Raw genomic sequence first — 21,887 nt, 5'->3', positions numbered from 1 at the left:
ATCCGTCAATATTTCAGCGAGTTATGAGTATTTTTGTCTGTGCAGCTCACTCACTCTCACTCAAGGCTAACTGGAGCAAGATGGCGGCGGTTCAGTGACGTCGCTCTCCATTGGCCGGCAGTGCGGGCAAGCTATCTAGTGTTCTATATATCTATGAGTAAACCCGCCAATGACGCGCCTTGTGTTGCCCACGTGACTAAATGCAGGAAGTGAGACAGACCGAGGCAGAGCATCAGGAAGGAATAGAGTTTTAATTTCACATTTAGAAATGTCTCAAATAGAACAGATGGAGGCTCTTGTTAAAGAGCGACTAAAAAACAGCTGTTGAGGATATCATTCTAATATGATTAACGTTTATTAGGAGAAGGATTCCCGGTCAAAATGGCAGAGCGAGCGTCAACACAAGCTGCTGGACATCCTTCTGAAAGCCAAGATATAAAGTTACAAAGAGCAGGTTTGTGTTTTCATAATGTTTTGCAGATGATTTGACAGGTTATGTCTGAACGAAGCAGGTAACGCACAGCACCGTTCAATATCACAAACTAGCAGCGGGTGTTTCACTCACATATGTATCCTTTCTCCAAATATCAATACAATAGGTTTGATTGATTGATTGAACATTGTATTACCAGATTGCAGAATGGGTACAATACAGTACAGCTCAATACACACAATTGTTAAGGGGATGCAGACCAGAGAAAGACTTTCGTCTTGTTTACATCAGGGTCCCCCAGTTTCAACGCATCATAACATACATGACACACAGATAAACAGTACTGTTACATCTATACATTTATGACATACCAGATTTACAAATACAGTACTGTTTGTGATACAAAAATAGTCTAAAAAGAGAGTACACATACATTTGAGGGGGAAGAAACTACATTGGAGGAGTGTGGGGGGGGGGGGACTGTACATTGGAGGTGGGGGGGGACTGTACATTGGAGGAGGTTGGGTATCTGGGGTGGGGGGAAGAAACTGTACATTGGAGGGGGCGGGGGAAGAAACTGTACATTGTAGGGGGCGGGGGGGAAACTGTGCATTGGAGGTGGGGGGGGGGACTGTACATTGGAGGTGGGGGGGGGACACTGTACATTGGAGGTGGTTGGGGGGGGGACTGTACATTGGAGGAGGTGGGGTGTGGGGGGGGAACTGTACATTGGAGGGTTTACTGGATACATTAGAACTGTAGTGAAACACTAATCAAAACCCCATGTTTCTACCATGTACGCTTATAAAGTTATAAAGGGAATCTATGTGGAGCATTTGTGATAGCTTTACCATTAATAATGGTCGTTGTGCGGGAGCTTAGAGGACTGTATATAATTGTCACCTTAGGGGGTGTGGTAGGATGCCTTAACTCTTAAACTAATTGTACCAAATACACAACTGAGTGAATAACTTAAAATGGAGTCACCTAAACTAGAAAGAGCGAGGAAACTGTTTGAATCATAATGCCATTTATATAAGCAAAAAAGGGGAAAAAAGATACATACAAATATTGTTATCACTTTACACGATGCCTAATTAAATACTATCACTAAATTTAGATGGGCGCCCAAATAGTTCTATTAAAGTGTTCTGGCCAAACGTTGCCGCGGTTACCACTGAAGCAGAGAAACAATTCCCTCTGCAGTATGAGAGAGGTGGAGAGAGTTAGTAATCCTGGTGGTGAGAAAGAACCCGGATGGGTTCTGTAACGAGGAGTAGTAGACCGCTGCGTGGTGATGAGGGCGGGAAGACGCTGCCCGGTCCGATAGGCGCCACCAGTCTGCTCCTGCAGACCAGATGCTCCGCTGTTGTGGATCCGAGTGTCTCGCTCCGCTCCGTGGTGCTGCACGGCGCACGCCGACAGCTGCTGCAGACACGCTGGTCCCCTCTGTACCACAGGCTACTGCTAGTGGCTACTACATAGGACTAGTTGTGTCCTTTTACAGCGTCCCTTCGACACAGACCCTATCTAAATGTCCTCTGGTCTGTGCTATATATCGACTGATATGTCCAGTATAGAGCAGCTATCAAAGCATGGGCTGGAGCTACTTTAGGTATTAGCACCGAGCTAGCTAGCTTCGGCTAACTGTTCACAATAAATGGGGAATACTATAGTCCGCTGTAATGTGCTAATCCCAGACGTTTACTAAACATCGAATTAGCTGGTTACTAAAAACTCACTCTCTCTTGGTGGTATAATGTCCGCTTGGTAAGCAACTTTACATCCTTGGTCACCGTCAAAACTATAACGTTACGAGAGCAACGCTGGATGCACGTCTGTTCTCCAACAAGTCCGGGCAAGTTCAACGTCAATACCACATATCCTAGAGGAAGTGACGCACTTACGAGGGAACACTACCACCTCTGGCCCACTAGATGGCAGCACCGTCATATAACCTGAGATGCCAGCAGTAGGCGGACAGTGTAACATTATGTGGTAAATAATAACTTAACTCCCACATATTAAACAGGTTGGTGAACTTAAAGGGGGATAATCTTAGGTCTAATTTTACCTAATTGCAGACCCTTCAGCACAGTCGTGATAGTCACTGATGTAGGCTAGTTGGTGCATAGTATGAGTTGAGAGAAATACTGCACTTCAGCGTGTGGCGTCGGACTAGCAAAGATAATTCTGGTTTACAGTTTTCCTGTTCTTCAATTCTCTGTTCTTCCCTCCAGAGCCCTCACAGCTGTCAGTCTGTAAGGAGGTTCCCCCTGAGAAGCAGGAGAGGAGCCTCAGGCTGCGGTTACATCTTTCGTTTCATTTTCGTTTCATTGTCATACGCGTTTCGCCGCGACGTCCTGCGCCTCGAGTCACACTTTCGTTTTTTTTTTGTTTTTGTCACCTGAGCACACTGATGTAGTACACTGCCAAAGCAGTAGGTGGCAGTAGGTGGCGAACATGAAGGCAATTTCAACCAATCAGAACTTGAATGTGCCAATACACTTCCTGGTAGCTCCAGCAAAGAAAATGTCAACAAGGCAGACGCCTATGGGCGCCACCATCTTGCCTATTTACTCAATGCAGCAATTCTTTTTCAGCAAAGCCTAATAAAAGTGCAATAAACAAAACGGATACATTCACTGTGTGTTCTGCCTGTCATTTGTTGATGAAACAAAACTAACATCAACACAAGTGACCACCAAGAGCGGATAGTTTAGTCTAAGGGTGTTTTCACACCTGTAGTTTGTTTGCTTTGTTCCGATTCAGGGACTATTATGATACAATGTTGCACTTGATTCTTAGTTTGTTTGTGTTCACACGGCTGTGTTCACACGGACCAAAACAAACGCACGCGCGAGCAAACTATCACTCATTGGTCAGATTTTGGGGTGTGCCCCCCCCCACCCCCCCCCCCCCCCCCAACCCTGAATCTCCGCGTTACATTGAAATCGGGGAGGAGAGAGCGGGGGAGCAAATGAATGAATGTGGATGAGAGCCGTGATGTAAGTGGTTGCAGATACGGCTGTGGGGGTGCTAGAGACATGATCGAATAGTCTTTTATGCGCTTCAATCTCCTGAACACGGCGCGAGCCATTCCTAATCGATCAGAACTAAATCGGCAGCGAAAAAGCCCATTTTAAAGCACCTATTATTACCCATGCACATGCGCAGATTGCCCACAGAGTCTGGAGACGCGAGATGACGCACGAATGAATGTGGACTGTTCCATCAGAGGGGGGAGCTTTGGTGGCCAGTGTCCTTTCAGCCGACCAGGATAATGAAACAATGATCCCACTAAATGGCCAGAAGCGTCTTATGGCGACATACAATTACCTCATTGAGTCTCCAGGTAGACTAATGTTTATATTTAAGTGCAGCGGTCTGTAGCCACTCACATTACCACCGAAGCTCCCCGATGGAACAGTCCACATTCATTCTCTCTGTGAGAGAGAGAGGGAGAGAGAGAGTCAGTGAGAGGGAGAGAGAGAGAGGAGGTGTTGTCTCGCACGGTGCTGCTGTTGCAGCGTCACTACAGTCACTAAACGTTATGTACACTTGCGTGTTCTCCAGCATCTGACGAATGTGATCGTCTGCCCAAATATCAACGAGGCAGTGTACCGAGTCATCGCTGCTCCACGTTGACCCACGGCTCACTATTATTATTATTGTGTCGGTTTGCTAAATCGATTGCATTCTCACAGCATACGAGTCGCGTCGGGTTCGTTTGAAAGTGCGCCGAGATCACCCTCTCTAGGTGGTCTCGGTCCGCTTGTTTTGTTCCGCAACAGAATGTGATTGCTGTGTTCATATATGCCCAACTGAACCGAAATAGCGGGTAAACGCTCCAGGTTTCGGATCAACGGCTCCAAACGAGCCAGGTGTGAAAACGCCCTAAAAAAAGATCGGTAGCATTGTTAGCTGCATGCTAACGTCAATGGAGTATGCCATTATAACAGTATAGCATTGTGGCTAGAAGCTAACGTTAGCTCACGCTATTTAGCCAGCACCAAACTGATGATATCGAGAGCTATCAGTAGTTAGATAACATTAGAGACAACGCTGTGTGTATTAAACAAAGGTGAATAGATGACTGGGCCATTTTGTTTAATGCTTGTTAAGTTGAAAGAGGAGCTTTGAGCTAACAGGATCTGATAGCTCACGTTAGCCAGCTGCTCATGCAATCGGTAATGCTAGCAGAATGAATGGATGTAAACTTTATTTAACATATTGCATATGGGTACAATACAATACGGCTCAATACAAACAATTGTTAAGGGAATGCAGACTGTTGTAGCTTGGACTGGGATCCTTATAACAATAACTTGACAACACATGGTAGCTGCAGCTATTTGGGACAGCTCTGCCTCTGTCCCAAACACACACACACACACTCTGTTGTCACCGGAAGGGCACGCAGATGGTATCTACTGCGCATGGGCGTTTTCGCAACAACGGCTCATGCAGACTACACGCTATTGTCGGCGCGTTTTTTAGCGGTTCTCCAAAACGCAAACACAATTTAGCGTTTCAGCCGTATCCACAAAAAAACGCCAAAAAACGCATTTCTGTGTAATAGGGACATGAAACGTATTCAAAAACGTATAAAAAAAAGCCACAAAAACACCAGTCTAACCATGGCCTCAGTCTGGACCAGGAGGACCCAGAGCCCTCACAGCTGTCAGTCTGTAAGGAGGTTCCCCCTGAGCAGCAGGAGAGGAGCCTCAGTCTGGACCAGGAGGACCCAGAGCCCTCACAGCTGTCAGTCTGTAAGGAGGTTCCCCCTGAGCAGCAGGAGGGGGGCCTCAGTCTGGACCAGGAGGACCCAGAGCCCTCAAAGATTAAAGAGGAACAGGAGGAAACCTGGAGCAGTCAGGAGGGAGAGCACCTCCAAGGCCTGGAGGAGGCTGACACCAAAGACTCCATATTCACTATAAGCTGTGTGAGAAGCCTCCATGATCAACAGGAGGGTCAGTCCCCACATCTTAACCAGACTGTAGACAACCACAAATATTAATGTTTATTAACTCATTCAGCGCCAGCCATTAGCCGGGTCTCGTTGTAGCTATGCCACGCTTTAAGATAGGAGTGCGTCACCTTGTTTGTAGAGCTAGATCTATATTCTATAATATAGCTATGGAGACAATACTATAGTCATTTGAGACTGACTTTCTTCCGTCCAAGATGCAAAAAAGAGATAATTTTTTCATTTGTTATCCCGTGGTGAATATAAGTATCATTTCAGAGTGGTCTGGGGCAGGGATGCACCGATCTGAAATTTTCAGTCCCGATACCGATACCTGGGTTTGGGTATCGGCCGATACAGAGTACCGATCCGATACCCATTGTAAAAAAAATATATATATATTTCGTTTTCAAGAATTGTAAAAGATCACAAGTGTGTTTTTGATTAATAAACTGTATGCCTCACTGTGGAAGTCAGAGACTGGGATACTTTTTGTTGTGCAAGGCAACATCAGGCTTGACTTAAAACGAAAGGTTATCCTATAACCTAGTTATATGAATACTGGCTGAGCGTCTCGCTCTTCGCCATAATGAGATATCTCTTATCTCCAGCACCTACTGTGCTCATGAACAAAACAATGCACCCATGCACCTGACCAGGCCCCGCCCCAGTGTCCTCCTATAAGACACCGGACATGGTCACACTCCCCCTTCCTCTGGAAAAAGTTTCCATCATAGAAAACCCAACCAAGGGACCTGGGGAGGACCAGGAGGCCGCAGCACAGATGTCCTCCACCGAGGCCCCCCCTAACAAGGCGGCAGAGGCCGCCACCCCACGGGGGGCCAGCCCAGCCAACGTGTAGCAAAGGGCAATGCCCTCGCACAACCAATGTGACAGGCGCTGCTTGGACAGTGCCTTACCAGCGCGAGGGCCACCGTAACAAACAAAGAGCTGATCGGTAGCCCTGAGGTCCCGAGTCCGACTGAGGTAAACCCCCAAAGCCCGGACGGGACACGACAGGTGAAGGCTCACCTCTAACTCATCAGCGTGAGGAGGCGGATGAAACGCCTGAACCACAATATCCCTGGAGCGAAAAGAGCTCCGGATATTCTTTGGCACGAAGACTGGATTAGGCCTCAGAGTTGCACCTCTATTGACACGAATAGACAAGCACTCAGGCCGCACAGAGAGAGCACACAGCTCACCCACACGCTTAGCGGAGGTGATGGCCAGCAGGAACGCAGTCTTAAAGGACAGCTGTTCCAAAGACGCCAGCTCAAGAGGCTCAAACGGGGCCTCAGACAACCGGCCGAGGACCAGTTGGAGGTCCCAACTCGGAGACAGAACGTTCCACCGGCTTGAGACGCCGAGCGCCAAGCAGGAAACGTTTCACAAGAGGGTGGCTGAACAACGTAACACCCTCAAACCCCACATGACAAGAGGATATAGCCGCGGCATATACCCTCACCGTCGAGGCCGACAGTCTACCCAAAATAGACTGAAGGAAGGAAAGGACAGCGTCCAGGGGGCAGGACACCGGGTCCAAGCCCCCCACCTTACACCACTCTTGGAAAGTACGCCACGATCGCCAGCGCGTTTCGGATGGTGTCGACCACAGAAGGGTCAAGACTAGGGATGTCCCGATAAAAAATGTTTGCTCCCAATCCGATCCCGATCATGTGATTTTGAGTATCTACCGATACCGATCTTTCCCGATCCGATCTTAAAAAAATATATATTTATTTTTAATTTAAAATTTTTCCCATCCCAATTTTGCCTCACAAATTCTTCCTTCAATTCTCCCCTCCCCTGTCTCGAACGTTGCTAGACTATGCCTCCCACTGGTCGGCTGCAGTGAGGACCAAGCCTTGCATCATGTGTCCCCTCCGGTACACGAGGAGGCAGCTGTCGCATCTTTTCACCTGAACAGCGCGATCTCTCAGTGGCAAGGAGTAACGCGTGGGAGGCTCACGGTGCCCGCGATACTTCCTGATTCTGCTGTACAGGCGCACCAACCGACCTGTAGGAGTCGCTGTCCACAACGTCCAATATATTCCACCACACCACCCACTGGCTTTCCCACCCCTAACACTGCCAATTGTTAGTATGAACGACCAGCCAAGCCAGTAGCAACGCCGAGAGCTGGGCTCGAACCCAGCATCTCCTGCGTTAGTGGCAAGCGCCTTGCCATTAGTAACCGATTTGACGCATTTTTGTCAGAAACTGGCGAAGCGAGACTGTTGCCTCAAGGTGGCTCGAGCGCCGGTGGCTCACATTACATTCACCCTGAATGTTGACGTTATCCAGGTGAAAAGTTAACTTCATTCAAGCGAGGCATTGCAACCGGAGTAATCTAAAAACTGAATGATGATATGCAATTTAAAACCAAAACTAAGGCCTCAGTATGAGTTTAAGACGTGAACATGGTCATGTTTGTTGAATACAAATAAATAAATAAATTTAAAAAAAATCCAGATTTTCTGAATCGGGATCGGGACATCCCTAGTCAAGACCCATCCCCACCAGACTCACCCTCTCAACAGCCAAACCATCAGCGGCTGTCCCAGAACAGGGAACAGCCACAGAGACCCGTGCGCCTGAGAGAGGGCCCGCGATGACCAAGGAACAGGCCACGGCGGGGCTACCAAGAGCTGGATCAGGACCGGGAACCACACAGCCATGCCCCGGTCCGGCGCGATCAGGATCAAGATCCTGCGCTCCCGACGTATCCGCTCCAACAACTGAGCTATCGGATGTATGGGGGGAAACGCGTACAGAATCCTGGGCAGCCATGGATACATCGAGAAGGCATCCACCCCCAAGGGAGGATTGTCCCCCCGACTGACCGAAAACCATAAGGGCACTGGTGAGACTGTCTGCTCGCAAACAGATCCACCGTGGCTTCCCCGAACTTGTCTGACTATGTCTGGACGTAGTCCCCATTCGTCGGAATGTGGACCGCCCCGTGACATCGCATCCGTGCCCATATTCTGCTTGCCAGGGATGTGGAGTGCCCTCAGGCTGCGCAGATTGAGAGACGCCCATAGCCAGAGCTCGACCGCCACCCGGTGCAGATGGATGGAGCGTACTCCACCCTGTCTGTTGATATACGATGGTGCCATCGTGTTGTCCGTCCTGACCAACACGTGCTCGCCCACCACCAAGTGGCTGAGCCGCTTGAGGACCAGAAGGACCGCCTTCAATTCCAACACATTGATGTGCAGTGCAGACCGGGCAGCATGGACGTCCAGCTGCCCCCTACTGCGTTGGTCCGACATGCCCCCCCCCCCATCCCATGAGGGAGGCGTCGGTGAAGACCGTGACGTGTGACAGCCTGCTGCCCATGGAGATCCCGCTGGTGAGGGTACCAGTTAGGGGTGGACGGTATAAACGGTATACGGTATAAACGGTATGAATTTGCTCTACGGTATGGATTTTGACTATCGTGTAACCGGTAGTGCAGCTCTAAAATAGCAATGACGTCATGTAACCACAGCGCAACTATTTCACTCGCATTTGCCCCTAAAAATAGATAGAATTAGTCATAGATAATAGATATGTGCGAACTGGAAAAAGTTATTTAGGAGGCTTCGCGCAGTGGGCGTGCCAGCCCCTACCGCACGCATGTAAACACGGGTCTAGTAGTCTAGTGGGACGGGACACGGGAGCTGTCGGCGTCTCCCTGAGCTAACGTTAGCTTAGCTACCGTTACAAAATGACCCAGTCAACTATTCACTTTTAGTTTAATACATGATGGGGCATTGTCTAACCGAACGGTATCTAGTCGGCCAGCTACCGATAGCTCCTGACATCAACAAACGCTCCACAAAGTCTAGTACTAGAGACGTGTATGCTACCTGTTAGCTCACGTTAACGCAAGTTAGTTCACCGTTCAAAACGAAATGTCCCATTGAACTAAATAATTCACTGAGGCGTTGTATTAACGTTATATATGCAGTAGCTACAGATAGCTCCTGATATCAATGTCTTATAACACTGATTCGATGCGTATTCGAGCTGAGGGCTTGCTAACGTTATACCAATACAATAGGGTCCAGGTGCAGCGCCGGAGAATCCTGGCCGTAGCTCTGCTCGAGGCTACTCGAGTATAGGTCCAGGTGCAGCTCCGGAGAATCCTGGCCGTAGCTGGAGGCTACTAGAGTACACACAGACAGTGGAGCTTGTTGCGTGGTGGCAATGTCTCGCAGATAATACAAGTACAAGTCTAATTATATAATATATATATTTTATAAAAAAAAAAAAATTATATAATTTTTTTTTTATCAAAAACGATGATACCGTGATATATACCGTTACCGTCTATGCTTCAAATTATACCGTGATATAAATTTTAGACCATACCGTCCACCCCTAGTACCAGTCCTCCCCCAGTGGTTGAGATCCCCCAGTATTGACATGGGAACCTTCAAACGTTTCCACTTGCCTCTCACCAGGTCTATTCCCATACTGGAAAACCACCTCTGTATCCTCCTCATGAAGAGGAGGCCAAGAGGGACCACAGAGTGAGCAGATGCCATCATACCGAGTAGGCGCATCACAGACAGCGCCGCAACCGTCCTGCCAGGACGGAGCCCCCTGAGCTCGTCGAGAATAGCCACTCGCCGCCACTTCGAGAGGGTTGCCCTCATGGGCCTTGAGCTTAGAACCAAGCCCAAGTACTCCACCTGTTGACTGGGAAGAGGCGTACTCTTCTTCCAGTTCACAGCAAAACCCAGCTTGGTGAGGAATTCCACCACCAGCCTGGTATGAGACCTGGCGACCTCCTCCGACCGGCTGAGGAGCAGAATGTCGTCGAGATAGAAAATAACTCATATCCCCTGACGACGTAGAGGCTCCAGCGCGGTCTCTACGCACTTGGTGAATGTGCGGGAGGCCAGAGAGTAGCCGAACGGCAGCCTCTGGTATTCGTACGCCACACCCTGAAAAGCTGTCACTGCTGCTGACCCTGACAACAAGGTCTGCACCAAACCTGAAAACGGAGGGTGGGGTCGTGCAAACTGGAACACAAGCCCCCGCCTCAACGTTCTCTCCATCCACGTCGACATATGGCACTGCTGTAGCCATATGTGATGGTACTCCCAAAGCGCACCCGCCGCCATTTGGCGCTGGTCCGCTAGGAACTGTAGATAGGCGGCCCGGTCCCACCCGCTGTGCGTTGCCAACCCTGGACCCGCTAACCGCGCGAGCAGGGAGTTTTGTGGAGTCGGGATATCGGACCCTGACACTACCCACGAGGCAATCGCACCCAAGGGGGGACCCCAACAGAAAGGGCCGGTTTGATACGGGGGAAGCTGACATCATACCAGGTGACAAAAGCTCCCCCACTGAACACCCCTCCAGCATGGACTGCTGAGGAATTGTTCCACAGCTGGACATGCAAGGTGTGAGGCCCCCACACTGCCCGATAGGGTGGGTTCCCACACACCGTAGCCCTGCAGTGATATTACTACCACCCAAATCACGCGCGCCTGCCAGACCACTGCCGGTCTTCCGGGAGTGGGAGGCACTGACGTGATACCCGGCCTGGTGAAGGCGAGGTCGGGGAAACCCGCGCTGAACCTGAAGAGGCCTCGAGTCACCCTGCTGACAACCCTTGTAGTTGACAGACGTAACACCAGGCTCACCAATCGCAGACGCAGAACGCGTGGCGAGGGAGCCGTTTGACAGCACAACATTCTCACCGACGGACCCAGTTTCAGCCATCAACTGGGTGTCAGCCCCTGTCCCCATGAGAAGCGAAACGTGGGGCCGCTTGCGCTTCATTGAAGGCACGCGACCCGCAACCAAAGGAAACAAATCAGAGCCCTTATCCCGCTGGTGTTGGGGGGGGGGCGGGTGACCGGAGAGAGCGAGCTAGACACAGCTAGACGGCGACGGTTTTTTAGGGCGTGTTCATCTAATGTAGCCAATCCCTCGGCCGCCAAGGCTGTCGGCCTTGCGTTCACCTGTTTTCGTTGTGCCCAGGGTACCTCAGGCGGGGGAAACATGGCCGCTGGTTGAGGGCCTCGCCACAGCCGTTGACGAAGCCGTGCTCTCACCTCTGGCTGCATGGTGCGAGGCGGTGTGGGGCCCAGGACAAAAGAGTCCCTCCGCGGAAAGAGGAGCCCTAAGGAGAAGAAACCTTTCCTCCTCCCCAAGGGAAGACTGCTCCAACCAGAGATGCCTATGAATAAGAGTTGATAGCATCCTGATCCTCCCTGCGGTTATAGCTTGCGACTGAGTTAAGAGTTCTATAACCCCAAAAACATGCGCAATGTTTTCGGCGTCGGCTGGCCCTGCAGCCCCACTACCCGACAGCAATGTAGACAGAAAAACAGTCACCTGAGCAATGACACTGGCCGATGCTAAATTCCATCCTGTGGCGGTATAAACATCATCAGCCCATACCGCCACCTGCCGGGCCGACTCGCCCTCAGGCGTCGGCTTCTGGGTGGGACACCGTTCAACCCTGCCAGGGCAAAGGATCGATGCTACCTGGCTCTCAAGCCAGGGCACACCTGCCTTGCGCCCTGTTGTCAGCCCATTCACCCATAAAAAGGGTAAATAAGCCTCAGCAAAACCCCCCACATTAGCTACCGATTGACCTTCATCAATGAACCGGTTAAGAGGAGGGAAAAGTGGTGACAGCCCATGCGGGGAACAAAGGAACAGTGACCCAGCATCGTAGCATTAGCCACGCGCTCCAGGATAGCTGGGAAAACATCCAACTCGGAGTCATGACGACAACGTTTACCCAGATATCCTGCCCCTTGCGCCAATACACAACTCGGTTGTCTCACGGGACAACGAGCAGTATCACAAATGCTAGCATTGATGCCTGGTAGCGCAGGCCCTACCTGTGTGCGACCTAGCCCGACAGCTAGCCGCCGTGCGACGTCCCTCGATCCGCTGTCATGAGACGAGGAAACCCCAGGCCAGGCCCGATGCGCTGTTAGGATGTGCCGAGAAGATTCCAGGGGCTGGTGAATCTCCGGCGAAAACCCAACATTGTTCAATTTCTCTCTGCATTTCATAACAACTAGACACTGGGGCGGGGCCTGGTCAGGTGCATGGGTGCATTGTTTTGTTAATGAGCACAGTAGGTGCTGGAGATAAGAGATATCTCATTATGGCGAAGAGCGAGACGCGAGGCCAGTAAGGCTATATAACATTACTTTCCTAACTTAGTGAAACTAAATGTAACAAATTAACACATAGATATAAATGTACTGAATTGATATTTATTATTAAAATAATGAATAATCGTGCACCAGCAACTTGAACAAAACATTCAAAATAAACAGGAATAAATTCTTTGTAAACATTTAGTGCAAATAGGAATTTAAAATTCCAATATAAAATAATGTAGCAGCTGAAACTGAGAAATATTTAGGCTACGTTAAATCACAATTCACAAGTCAAGTAAACAACTTGGTAAAACATTCAAAATAAACAGGAATCAAAATTCTTTGTAAACATTTAGTGCAAATAGGAATTTAAAATCCAATTTAAAATAATATAGCAGCTGAAACTAAAAGTTAAATCACCATTCACTAATAAACAAGTATCTTGGTAGCAACAAAATATTCAAACAGTCATTAACTTGTCAAAAAAATTATTGACCACTAGAGGGGGCAGCAGTCCCTGGGGAAAATCCAAGGCCCTCTGATGTGAGACCGACTCCTATCAGTCACACACCACTCGGTGACCTGTTGTGAGTAATTATCACTTAAGCAGCAATGGCAGGTTCTTTCTCATGAAAACAAGCATTTCTGCTCTCTCTGCTGTTAGCCTGTTTCTCTTCTCATCCACGGTGTTGGAGACTGTGCTGAACAGCCTCTCACTTTCTACACTAGTGCAGGGGGCACAGAGGTATTTTATGGCCATGGCAGCAAGGCCAGGACACTGTTGCCGGTTGACTCCCCCAGTACTGGTATGGGTTGTCTGAGGAAGCAATTGTCTTCTCTCTAAGAAAAGCCATGCATTTGGACAGCAGAGCTTGAGCTGCTTGCTGCACCAGGATCCCCACTCTCCTCCAGAATTTGATCAAATTCTTTCATAAAGCTGCTCTTGCTTGTGCTTGGTGCTGCTGCTTCCACCCGAGGGGCCTTTTCTGGAGGCTCTGAAGCCTCCGATGCTCCAGCTGTGGTCCTCCTCAGTTCTGGAGGCTCTCCTCCGATGCTCCAGCTGTGGTCCTCCTCAGTTCTCCTCAAGGTCCTTGGTCAGGGCACCTTTTGCACGTGTGACAGAGTCTGCACTTGTAAAGTATCTGAAACAATAAAATAACATTCAATTGTAGGCTGATCAAAGTAATACAAATGAAAAAAGGTCACACCTTTACCCTGATGGTTGCACATTTATCCTTATTTTAAATCTTGAATGGAGTAGTAGTGTATGTAATAATATTAATATCTATAATGTGTCTAATTTTATTCTAACTTTAAATTAACACCATGGCATCTTATCACATTGAAATTTGCACAGAGAGAGACTTACTGTGTGTTTATATTAGTCCTCACTCAATTGTATCTGTAAACTATAATTCTTTAATTGCAAAGTCTTTTACATTTTCTATTTTATTTTAAGTTAGTTTTTACTTATCTGTATACATATTTCTTATCTGTATATATACATATTTCTAACAGCACAACCACAACAGACAGAGAGAGATTATATAATATAATGTAATAGCCTATAGGTTTACAGTCTTACCTGTCTTTATATCTCGGGTCCAGCAAAGTGGCAAGTGCGTACAGTGGTTCATCTTCCACAGGGCTGAAGCGTTTGTTGACAGCTTGTAGGTCGTTTTCATCGTTTTAATCCCAGCGTCAGCCTCGCTTTCCTTAGCCAGGAGGCGTCTGAGGACGGTGACAGCTGGAATCACATCAGCGGCGGAGGCGGTGGATGAGCTTACTTTCGTGGTTAGCTCTTCAAATGGTGCTAGAACTATCTTACTTTTATCCAGCAAGGCCCACTGGTTCGCTGTCAGTGTCGTGGGCAGTTCATGGTCGGCAACATGGGCACAAAGGGCTCGCTTCTGTTCCAGAAGACTCTCCATCATATAGTAGGTGCTGTTCCACCTCGTCTTGACGTCTTGTTGCAGGCGTTTAGGTGGCATTTGCAACACGTTTGGAGCCGTGAATATGCAAGTGGAGAATGTTTAAAATGTCCCACAATCTGTCTACCACTTGCAACGGCATCACTCACACTCCGTTGTGAGAGTAGTCCCTCGTTGATTACGAGCTGCATTGTCTGTGCAACGCAGCAGCCTAAGCTGTGCACTCCCATGTAGTCCATGGCTCTTTTCATGTTACTGGCGTTGTCCCTCAAAATGACGCGCACTTTGGTCAACGGAATATGCCACTGATCAAGCATTCCCTTCATGGCAGTCGAAATCGAGTCGCCGGTGTGTGAACCATGGCATTTGTTTGCGTGTGGCATCGCACTGTGAGGCGTACAACTCGTGTCCAACCAGTGTACAGTTAAACTTAAAAGCGACATGGGGCACACGGCGGAGCTCCAGATATCTGTGGTGAAGCTCATCGCTTTTACATCTTTTAATAACTCCTCCGATATGTGTTTGCACACGTTCTTGTACAGTTCAGGCAGAGCGGTCTCGGAAAAATATTTTCGTGATGGTAAACTGTACCGTGGTTCCAGGTGTTTAAGTAGGCGGCGGAGGCCCTAGTTTTCAACCACTGACAGTTATTTGTGTCGCGTTCACACTATCACGTGAAAGTTGCTCGCGTCTTTGCAGTGCATCCGCCAAAGTGAACTGCATTGTCGTATAGTTTTTTTTGTTCAACTCGAGGAACTCGTGTGCTGTTTAGCATGGTGCTTGTGGAGGTGCAGTGATACCACCAGCCCTCGAGACAGTGATACCACCACCCCTCGAGACAGTGATACCACCAGCCCTCGAGACAGTGATACCATCAGCCCTCGAGACAGTGATACCACCAGCCCTCGAGACAGTGATACCACCAGCCCTCGAGACAGTGATACCACCAGCCCTCGAGACAGTGATACCACCACCCCTCGAGACAGTGATACCACCACCCCTCGAGACAGTGATACCACCAGCCCTCGAGACAGTGATACCACCAGCCCTCGAGACAGTGATACCACCAGCCCTCGAGACAGTGATACCACCAGCCCTCGAGACAGTGATACCACCAGCCCTCGAGACAGTGATACCACCAGCCCTCGAGACAGTGATACCATCAGCCCTCAAGACAGTGATACCACCAGCCCTCGAGACAGTGATACCACCAGCCCTCGAGACAGTGATACCACCAGCCCTCGAGACAGTGATACCACCAGCCCTCGAGACAGTGATACCACCAGCCCTTGAGACAGTGATACCACCAGCCCTCGAGACAGTGATACCACCAGCCCTCGAGACAGTGATACCACCAGCCCTCGAGACAGTGATACCACCAGCCCTCGAGACAGTGATACCACCAGCCCTCGAGACAGTGATACCACCAGCCCTCGAGACAGTGATACCACCAGCCCTCGAGACAGTGATACCACCACCCCTCGAGACAGTGATACCACCAGCCCTCGAGACAGTGATACCACCAGCCCTTGAGACAGTGATACCACCAGCCCTCGAGACAGTGATACCACCAGCCCTCGAGACAGTGATACCACCAGCCCTCGAGACAGTGATACCACCACCCCTCGAGACAGTGATACCACCACCCCTCGAGACAGTGATACCACCAGCCCTCGAGACAGTGATACCACCACCCCTCGACACAGTGATACCACCAGCCCTCGAGACAGTGATACCACCAGCCCTCGAGACATTGGCTTTGCAGACATTGCAAGTAGCCGTCGAACTTGTAGGTGTAGCAAGCGTGGAATACCTCCAAACAGCTGACCCTTTCGCTCGCTCCATGCTGTATGAGCGCGTGTGTTGTGTTGTGTGGGAAATCGACCGGGGTGCTGCGAGGGCTTCTGCCGGGACGTCACACATTGAAGTATGTAGTTTGTCCCCTGGCACTTTAACCTTTTTGTTTTGCTTTCAATGTGTCTTAAAAATGTGAATTGTCATCTACTCATCTGTACATATATATATATATATATATATATAGAAAAATGTCAAAAAAATTATTTAATGGATCGGCCCCATTGTCACCGATACCCGATCCAGCTATTTTAGTGATATCGGCGGCCGATACCAATATCGGATCGGTGCATCCCTAGTCTGGGGTCATTCCTGGGAAGCGAGTAATAGGGCGCAACGTGGATTCTACTATAAGCGTTGGCGTTTCTTGCCTGGACACGCTACTATTCCCAAATCAAATGTATATAATAGGTATTATGTTTCATCATGAATGCATGAAACGGGGGGAGGGGGGTAGTTTCTGATGCTTTGATTACCAGTAACGGCATTTGTATTGAACACTAAAAACGCTGATCAGCTGGATCTGTATCAAAACATTGTTGGATCAAGCTGAAATTGATGTCAGATTGATGTGGTCAGGGGTATTCCAAAAAGAATATTCCAATTGTCTGATCGCGATTTCGAGTATTGGTGTCCATCTGGTCCCGGAAATAATTCGGCACAACTTATGGATCGAGTGTGCCAGATGCGGGTGACATTTGAGTGTAACACAGAGTTAGATATAAGGTTGCAAAGGGTGGGCGACACTGCCATCTGGCAGGATGCGGCCGGTATTGCACTTTGGCGATCTCAAAATCCTTTCATATGGCAACACCAAGGTCAATGGATGAATAATTAATGAAAATAGCGAATAAAATAAAAATCTACCAAAACCCGGGATATCTCGGGTTCTGTCGTCCAACGCATGGCGAGTTAACCCGAGATATCTCGGGTCTGGCAATTAAAGAGTTAAAGGCTAGGCAAATTTCAGATATCAAACAGGTGGGGTGGCCGGGTAGCGCAGCGGACTAAGCGTCTGTCTACCACCACAGAGACAGTGGGATCGAATCCAGCTGTGGTGTTTCCGGGTTGGCCGACCGTCCATACTAACACAATTGGCAGTGTTAGCGGGTGGGAAACCCGGCGAGGGTGGGTCCTGGTCGTTGTAAAACAGCGACTCCTACAGGTCGGTCAGGGCGCCTGCACAGCGAGGGATGGAAATGGTGAAGGTAGTGTGACCTCCCACGCGTTACACTTCACCAATGAGAGTCCTCGCTGCCAGGTGAAAAGAGGCAGCTGGCTGTCTCCTATGTCTCGGAGGAAGCATGTGATAGACTTCAGGGCTCCCTAGACCGACCAGTGGGGGGCACATGCGCGCAACGACCAGGAAGGGGAGGGGGGAATTGGCATAACGACTAAATTGGGATGGGAGGAAAAAATACAGAAAATAGGAGAAAAAGTGGATAAAAAAAAATATCAAACTGGTATCAAAATGAACATGTTTGGGTAGTATTTGTTTATTGCTGGGTTTGAGTAGGAGCTAGTAATTAGATCTGAATTTGTAATAAAACACAAGATACTTGTGCCCTAAAGATAAGGATTAGCACTAAATGAAGAAACCCAATCCCCTTACCAAACATATATATATATATATTAGTGCTGTCAATAGATTAAAACATTTTTACTAATTAATCTCACAATTTTCTGTAATTAATCTAGATTAAAAATAGCATTTTCTACTTAAGACCGAAGCTTGTAACTAGGGATGCCCCGATCGATCGGCCAGCGATCGGTATCGGCCGATATTCAGTATAAATATGAGATTGGTGAATTCCGATAATGCTTTATTTTCGCCGATCGTGAAAACCGATCGATGACACGGAAAACATGATCCAATTCTCTGCGGAGTTCTCACTCGCTCTTCTCTCACAGCCACACAGCTGAGCTGCTGCTGCACATCTTGCCCCTCCTCCTCCTCCTCCCCCTCCCAGACCCATGTCATGTCAACAAACCCTTCTTACGGCAAGAGTCGAGTGGATGAGCAGCTCAGAGCTCCTCTTTCAACATAACAAGCATTAAACAAAATGGCCCAGTCATCTATTCACTTTAGTTTAATACACAAGGCGTTGTCTAATGTTATCTAGCTACTGATAGCTCCTGATATCAACGTCTGATATCATCAGTTTGGCATTTGTTTTCGCAGGTCTAGCTAGTGTTGGCTAACTAGCTATCGCTCGTGAGCTAACGTTAGCTACCTAGCTAACGTTACTGTTTAAACAAAACTACACAGTCAACTATTCACTTTAGTTTAATACATGATGCATTGTCTAACTGGCTAGCTACTGATAGCTCCTGATATCAACAAATGCTCATTTCAGTTTAAGAATGATAGGGATGCCCCGTGCCGATCGATCGGCCAGCATGAGACCTCCGTTAGCTAGGTAGCTAACGTTAGTTCACTGTTTTAACTAAATGACCCAGTAAACTAAATAGTTAACTTTATTTTAATACATGATGCATTGTCTAACGTCATCTAGCCGGCTAGCAGTAGCTACAGATAGCTCCTGATATCAATGTCTTATAACATAATTGACATTATTTGTTTTTGCAGCTGAACATTGGCTAATTAGCTATCATGCTTCATAACAACACTGCGAAGATGGCAATGCTGAATGTGATTTGACCAAAGCAGAGTATACACACAGACAGTGGAGCTGTTTGCAGATAGCGAGCATTTTGACTTGTTGCGTGGTGGCGATGTTTCGCAGATAATACAACTACAAGTATAATTATATAATATCGGTGTATATAGTATCGGTGGCAAAAAACGTGATCGGGGCATCCCTACTTGTAACAGATATTTACTTGAGTAAAATCATGGAATTAATGTAAAATCAACACAAAGATACTATAATTAGATTCAAAGACTAGTTTAATTGCTTTATTTGAATACAGTTTCTCTCCTGTGAAATACAAATGTTCAACAAAATCATCAACATTGACTCAGCTAGACCTCTTTCTTATATCCGCAGCGCTAAGATTGAAGATTTTTCACTCGATAGATCAGTGGTTCCCATAGTCGGTGTCGCGACCCAAAGGTGGGCCGCGAGCAGCCACGGGAGGGCCGCGAGATGATAAAATCCAAAAGATTTTAATTTTTTATTTTTTTGTCAGGCCACTGAACTTAGAAGCAGGCCAGGACAGTGTTTCTAGTTGTATTTTAAAATTCTATTCTATTGTATTCTAAAATGTGACTATATGGTTTTATATTAACTTAATAAATAAACAAAAACGAAAAATCTACTTATTTCAACGAACATTTCAAACTAAATAACAGATTATGCACATAAAACGCTGAAAACAACCGAAGCAACAATAGTATTTTAATGAGGCTATTATTATTATCATTATTATTTTGCAACAAGTTAGCCCTCTCATAAATAGCACATATAAATGAATAACTAACTTGAACTAACTTAATAGGATTGAAGTGATATTTGGCTTAAAAAATCGGTCGCCTGGCAAAAAAATTCATAAAAAAAGCCTGACGATGTGCATTGGGCCGCGGCTCTCTGACGCCTTATTTTCTGGGTCCCGGCCTGAAAAGTTTGGGAACCCCTGCGATAGATGAATCTAGATACATTTATTTTAATGCTTTAAATAATTTAAATTGGGCGGCTAAGTGGCGCAGTGGGCAAGAACTTGGTACAGCGGTCTGTGCTGTTGCACGCGGCGTGGGAGACCCGTGTTCGAAACTCCCTCGGGGCATCGAAGTTTGAAGTGACGTTGTCACAACCATTACGTGTGTGTGTGTGTGTGTGTGTGTGTGTGTGTGTGTGTGTGTGTGTGTGTGTGTGTGTGTGTGTGTGTGTGTGTGTGTGTGTGTGTGTGTGTGTGTGTGTGTGTGTGTGTGTGTGTGTGTGTGTGTGTGGGGGTGTGTGTGTGGGGGTGTGGGGGTGTGTGTGTGTGTGTGTGTGGGGGTGTGGGGGTGTAGGATTAGGGTTGGGTACCGGACTCAGTACTTACAGTACAAGGGTCTTGATTCACATGCAAATGTAATTACGCCCCCATGCGATGGACTAAATCTGAAACAGCCTTTTTTAAACAAAGAATTGTTACTATTATAGATATTATAACTGTTCGCTTTTATAGTAAACATGTTCTTAAACATTCAAATTGTAAAAAAAAAAAAAAAAAAAACTTTCTTTTGATCCCACGCGAAATACAGCCGGCCGAGTAGTGGCAGATACTGCCATGCGTGGTCACCAGTGTCTGTGCAGAACCCTTATCCCCAACACATTGTTCTGTGGGTGAATTATTGTAATGTTCTGGGGTTTTGTGTGTCGCTCTAGTTGTATAGTCCATTTTTGCCAGGCGACCGTCTTTTTTTGCGAGGCGACCGACAGAATTGTATCGCTTCCATTGTTATGAATGAGACAACCCACACGGCAGGAGATTTTGAAGCGACGGTCGTGCAGCTATTTCTGTCGCCTCGCTAAAAATCGCCTCGATCCTATTTTTTGAGGCGACGGCAGGCGACACAGATGAACTCAATGGTACACTGGTTGAAGAAACATGGCTTGGTTTCAAAACCAAATTCTCAACAATACTAAACGACATGGCCCCCCTAAGAACCACCAGGGTAAAAAATCGCGCTGAGCCGTGGATGCACTCCGAAATACTGGCCGCTATGAAAACCAGAGACAAAAAATGCTCTGAGTTTCGTAAAAGTCAGTCAAAGCTTACTAAAAGCACGAGCAGCGAACTCCAAGCCCACGTGACTGAACTCAAACTAGAAAGAAACAGACTAAGAAACGACGTAAACTCCATGATCAAAACTGCAAAAAAGAATTTCATCAATGACAAAACTGAGGAAAACAAAAACAAACCACGTGAACTTTGGAAATTACTCAATAATCAACTAGGATGCAGTAAAAAACTTAAAACCAGATTCTCAAACATAAACATAAAAACGGACAACACGCTCATCACAGACAAGCTGGATGTAGCCAATTACTTAAACATTTTCTTCACAAACATAGCCACAACACTGGTAAACAAACTACCCTCCCACTCAGGGCTTTATGGGGTAGAACACATAGTAGCTTACTACAAAAACCTAGGGGTCCGCAAGGACGACTTCAAGCTGGAAATGGTAACAACAGATGAGGTACTCAATAAACTGAGCGCCCTCCAACCTAACAAGGCCACTGGCCATGACAACATCCCCTCCAAATTCCTCAGAGACTCAGCAGCCGCCATCACCCCAATCATCACACACATAATACACCTCTCCATAAAACAGGGACACGTCCCCAAGGACTTCAAAATCGCGAGGGTGACCCCTCTGCACAAAAAGGGCAGCAAATTAGACCCAGGCAACTACCGCCCTGTTTCTATTCTCACCTCCATCTCGAAAGTCATGGAAAAAATAGTCTACGAACAGGTCGAAAAGTACCTAGCGGAAAAAAATCTAATCTACGAATTCCAATCTGGCTTCAGAACATCCCACTCCACTGACACATGCCTTCTCTATTTGAATGACCACATCAAACAAGAGGTGGACGCAGGCAAATACTGCGGCATGGTCATGC

At 47.6% G+C, this 21,887-nt stretch overlaps 1 protein-coding gene across 1 annotated transcript in view; it reads left to right on the top strand.

The window, feature by feature from the left end:
- Positions 1 to 365: 365 nt before the first annotated feature.
- Positions 366 to 21,887, top strand: part of LOC311237239 (uncharacterized protein) — a gene marked incomplete at its 3' end in the record, with an annotated part of 40,265 nt that continues 18,743 nt past the window's right edge. The window contains exon 1 of the mRNA XM_084325046.1: positions 366 to 454. Within this exon, the coding sequence (XP_084181172.1) occupies positions 382 to 454 (73 nt within the window). The 5' untranslated portion in view covers positions 366 to 381. The remainder of the gene's footprint in view (positions 455 to 21,887) is intronic.

The sequence above is a fragment of the Notolepis coatsorum genome, assembly GCF_963971535.1.
Source record: "Notolepis coatsorum genome assembly, chromosome: 11".
Lineage (NCBI taxonomy): Eukaryota > Metazoa > Chordata > Actinopteri > Aulopiformes > Paralepididae > Notolepis > Notolepis coatsorum.
Note: the sequence above shows the minus strand (reverse complement) of the source record. Positions and strands in the feature narration are given on the sequence as shown.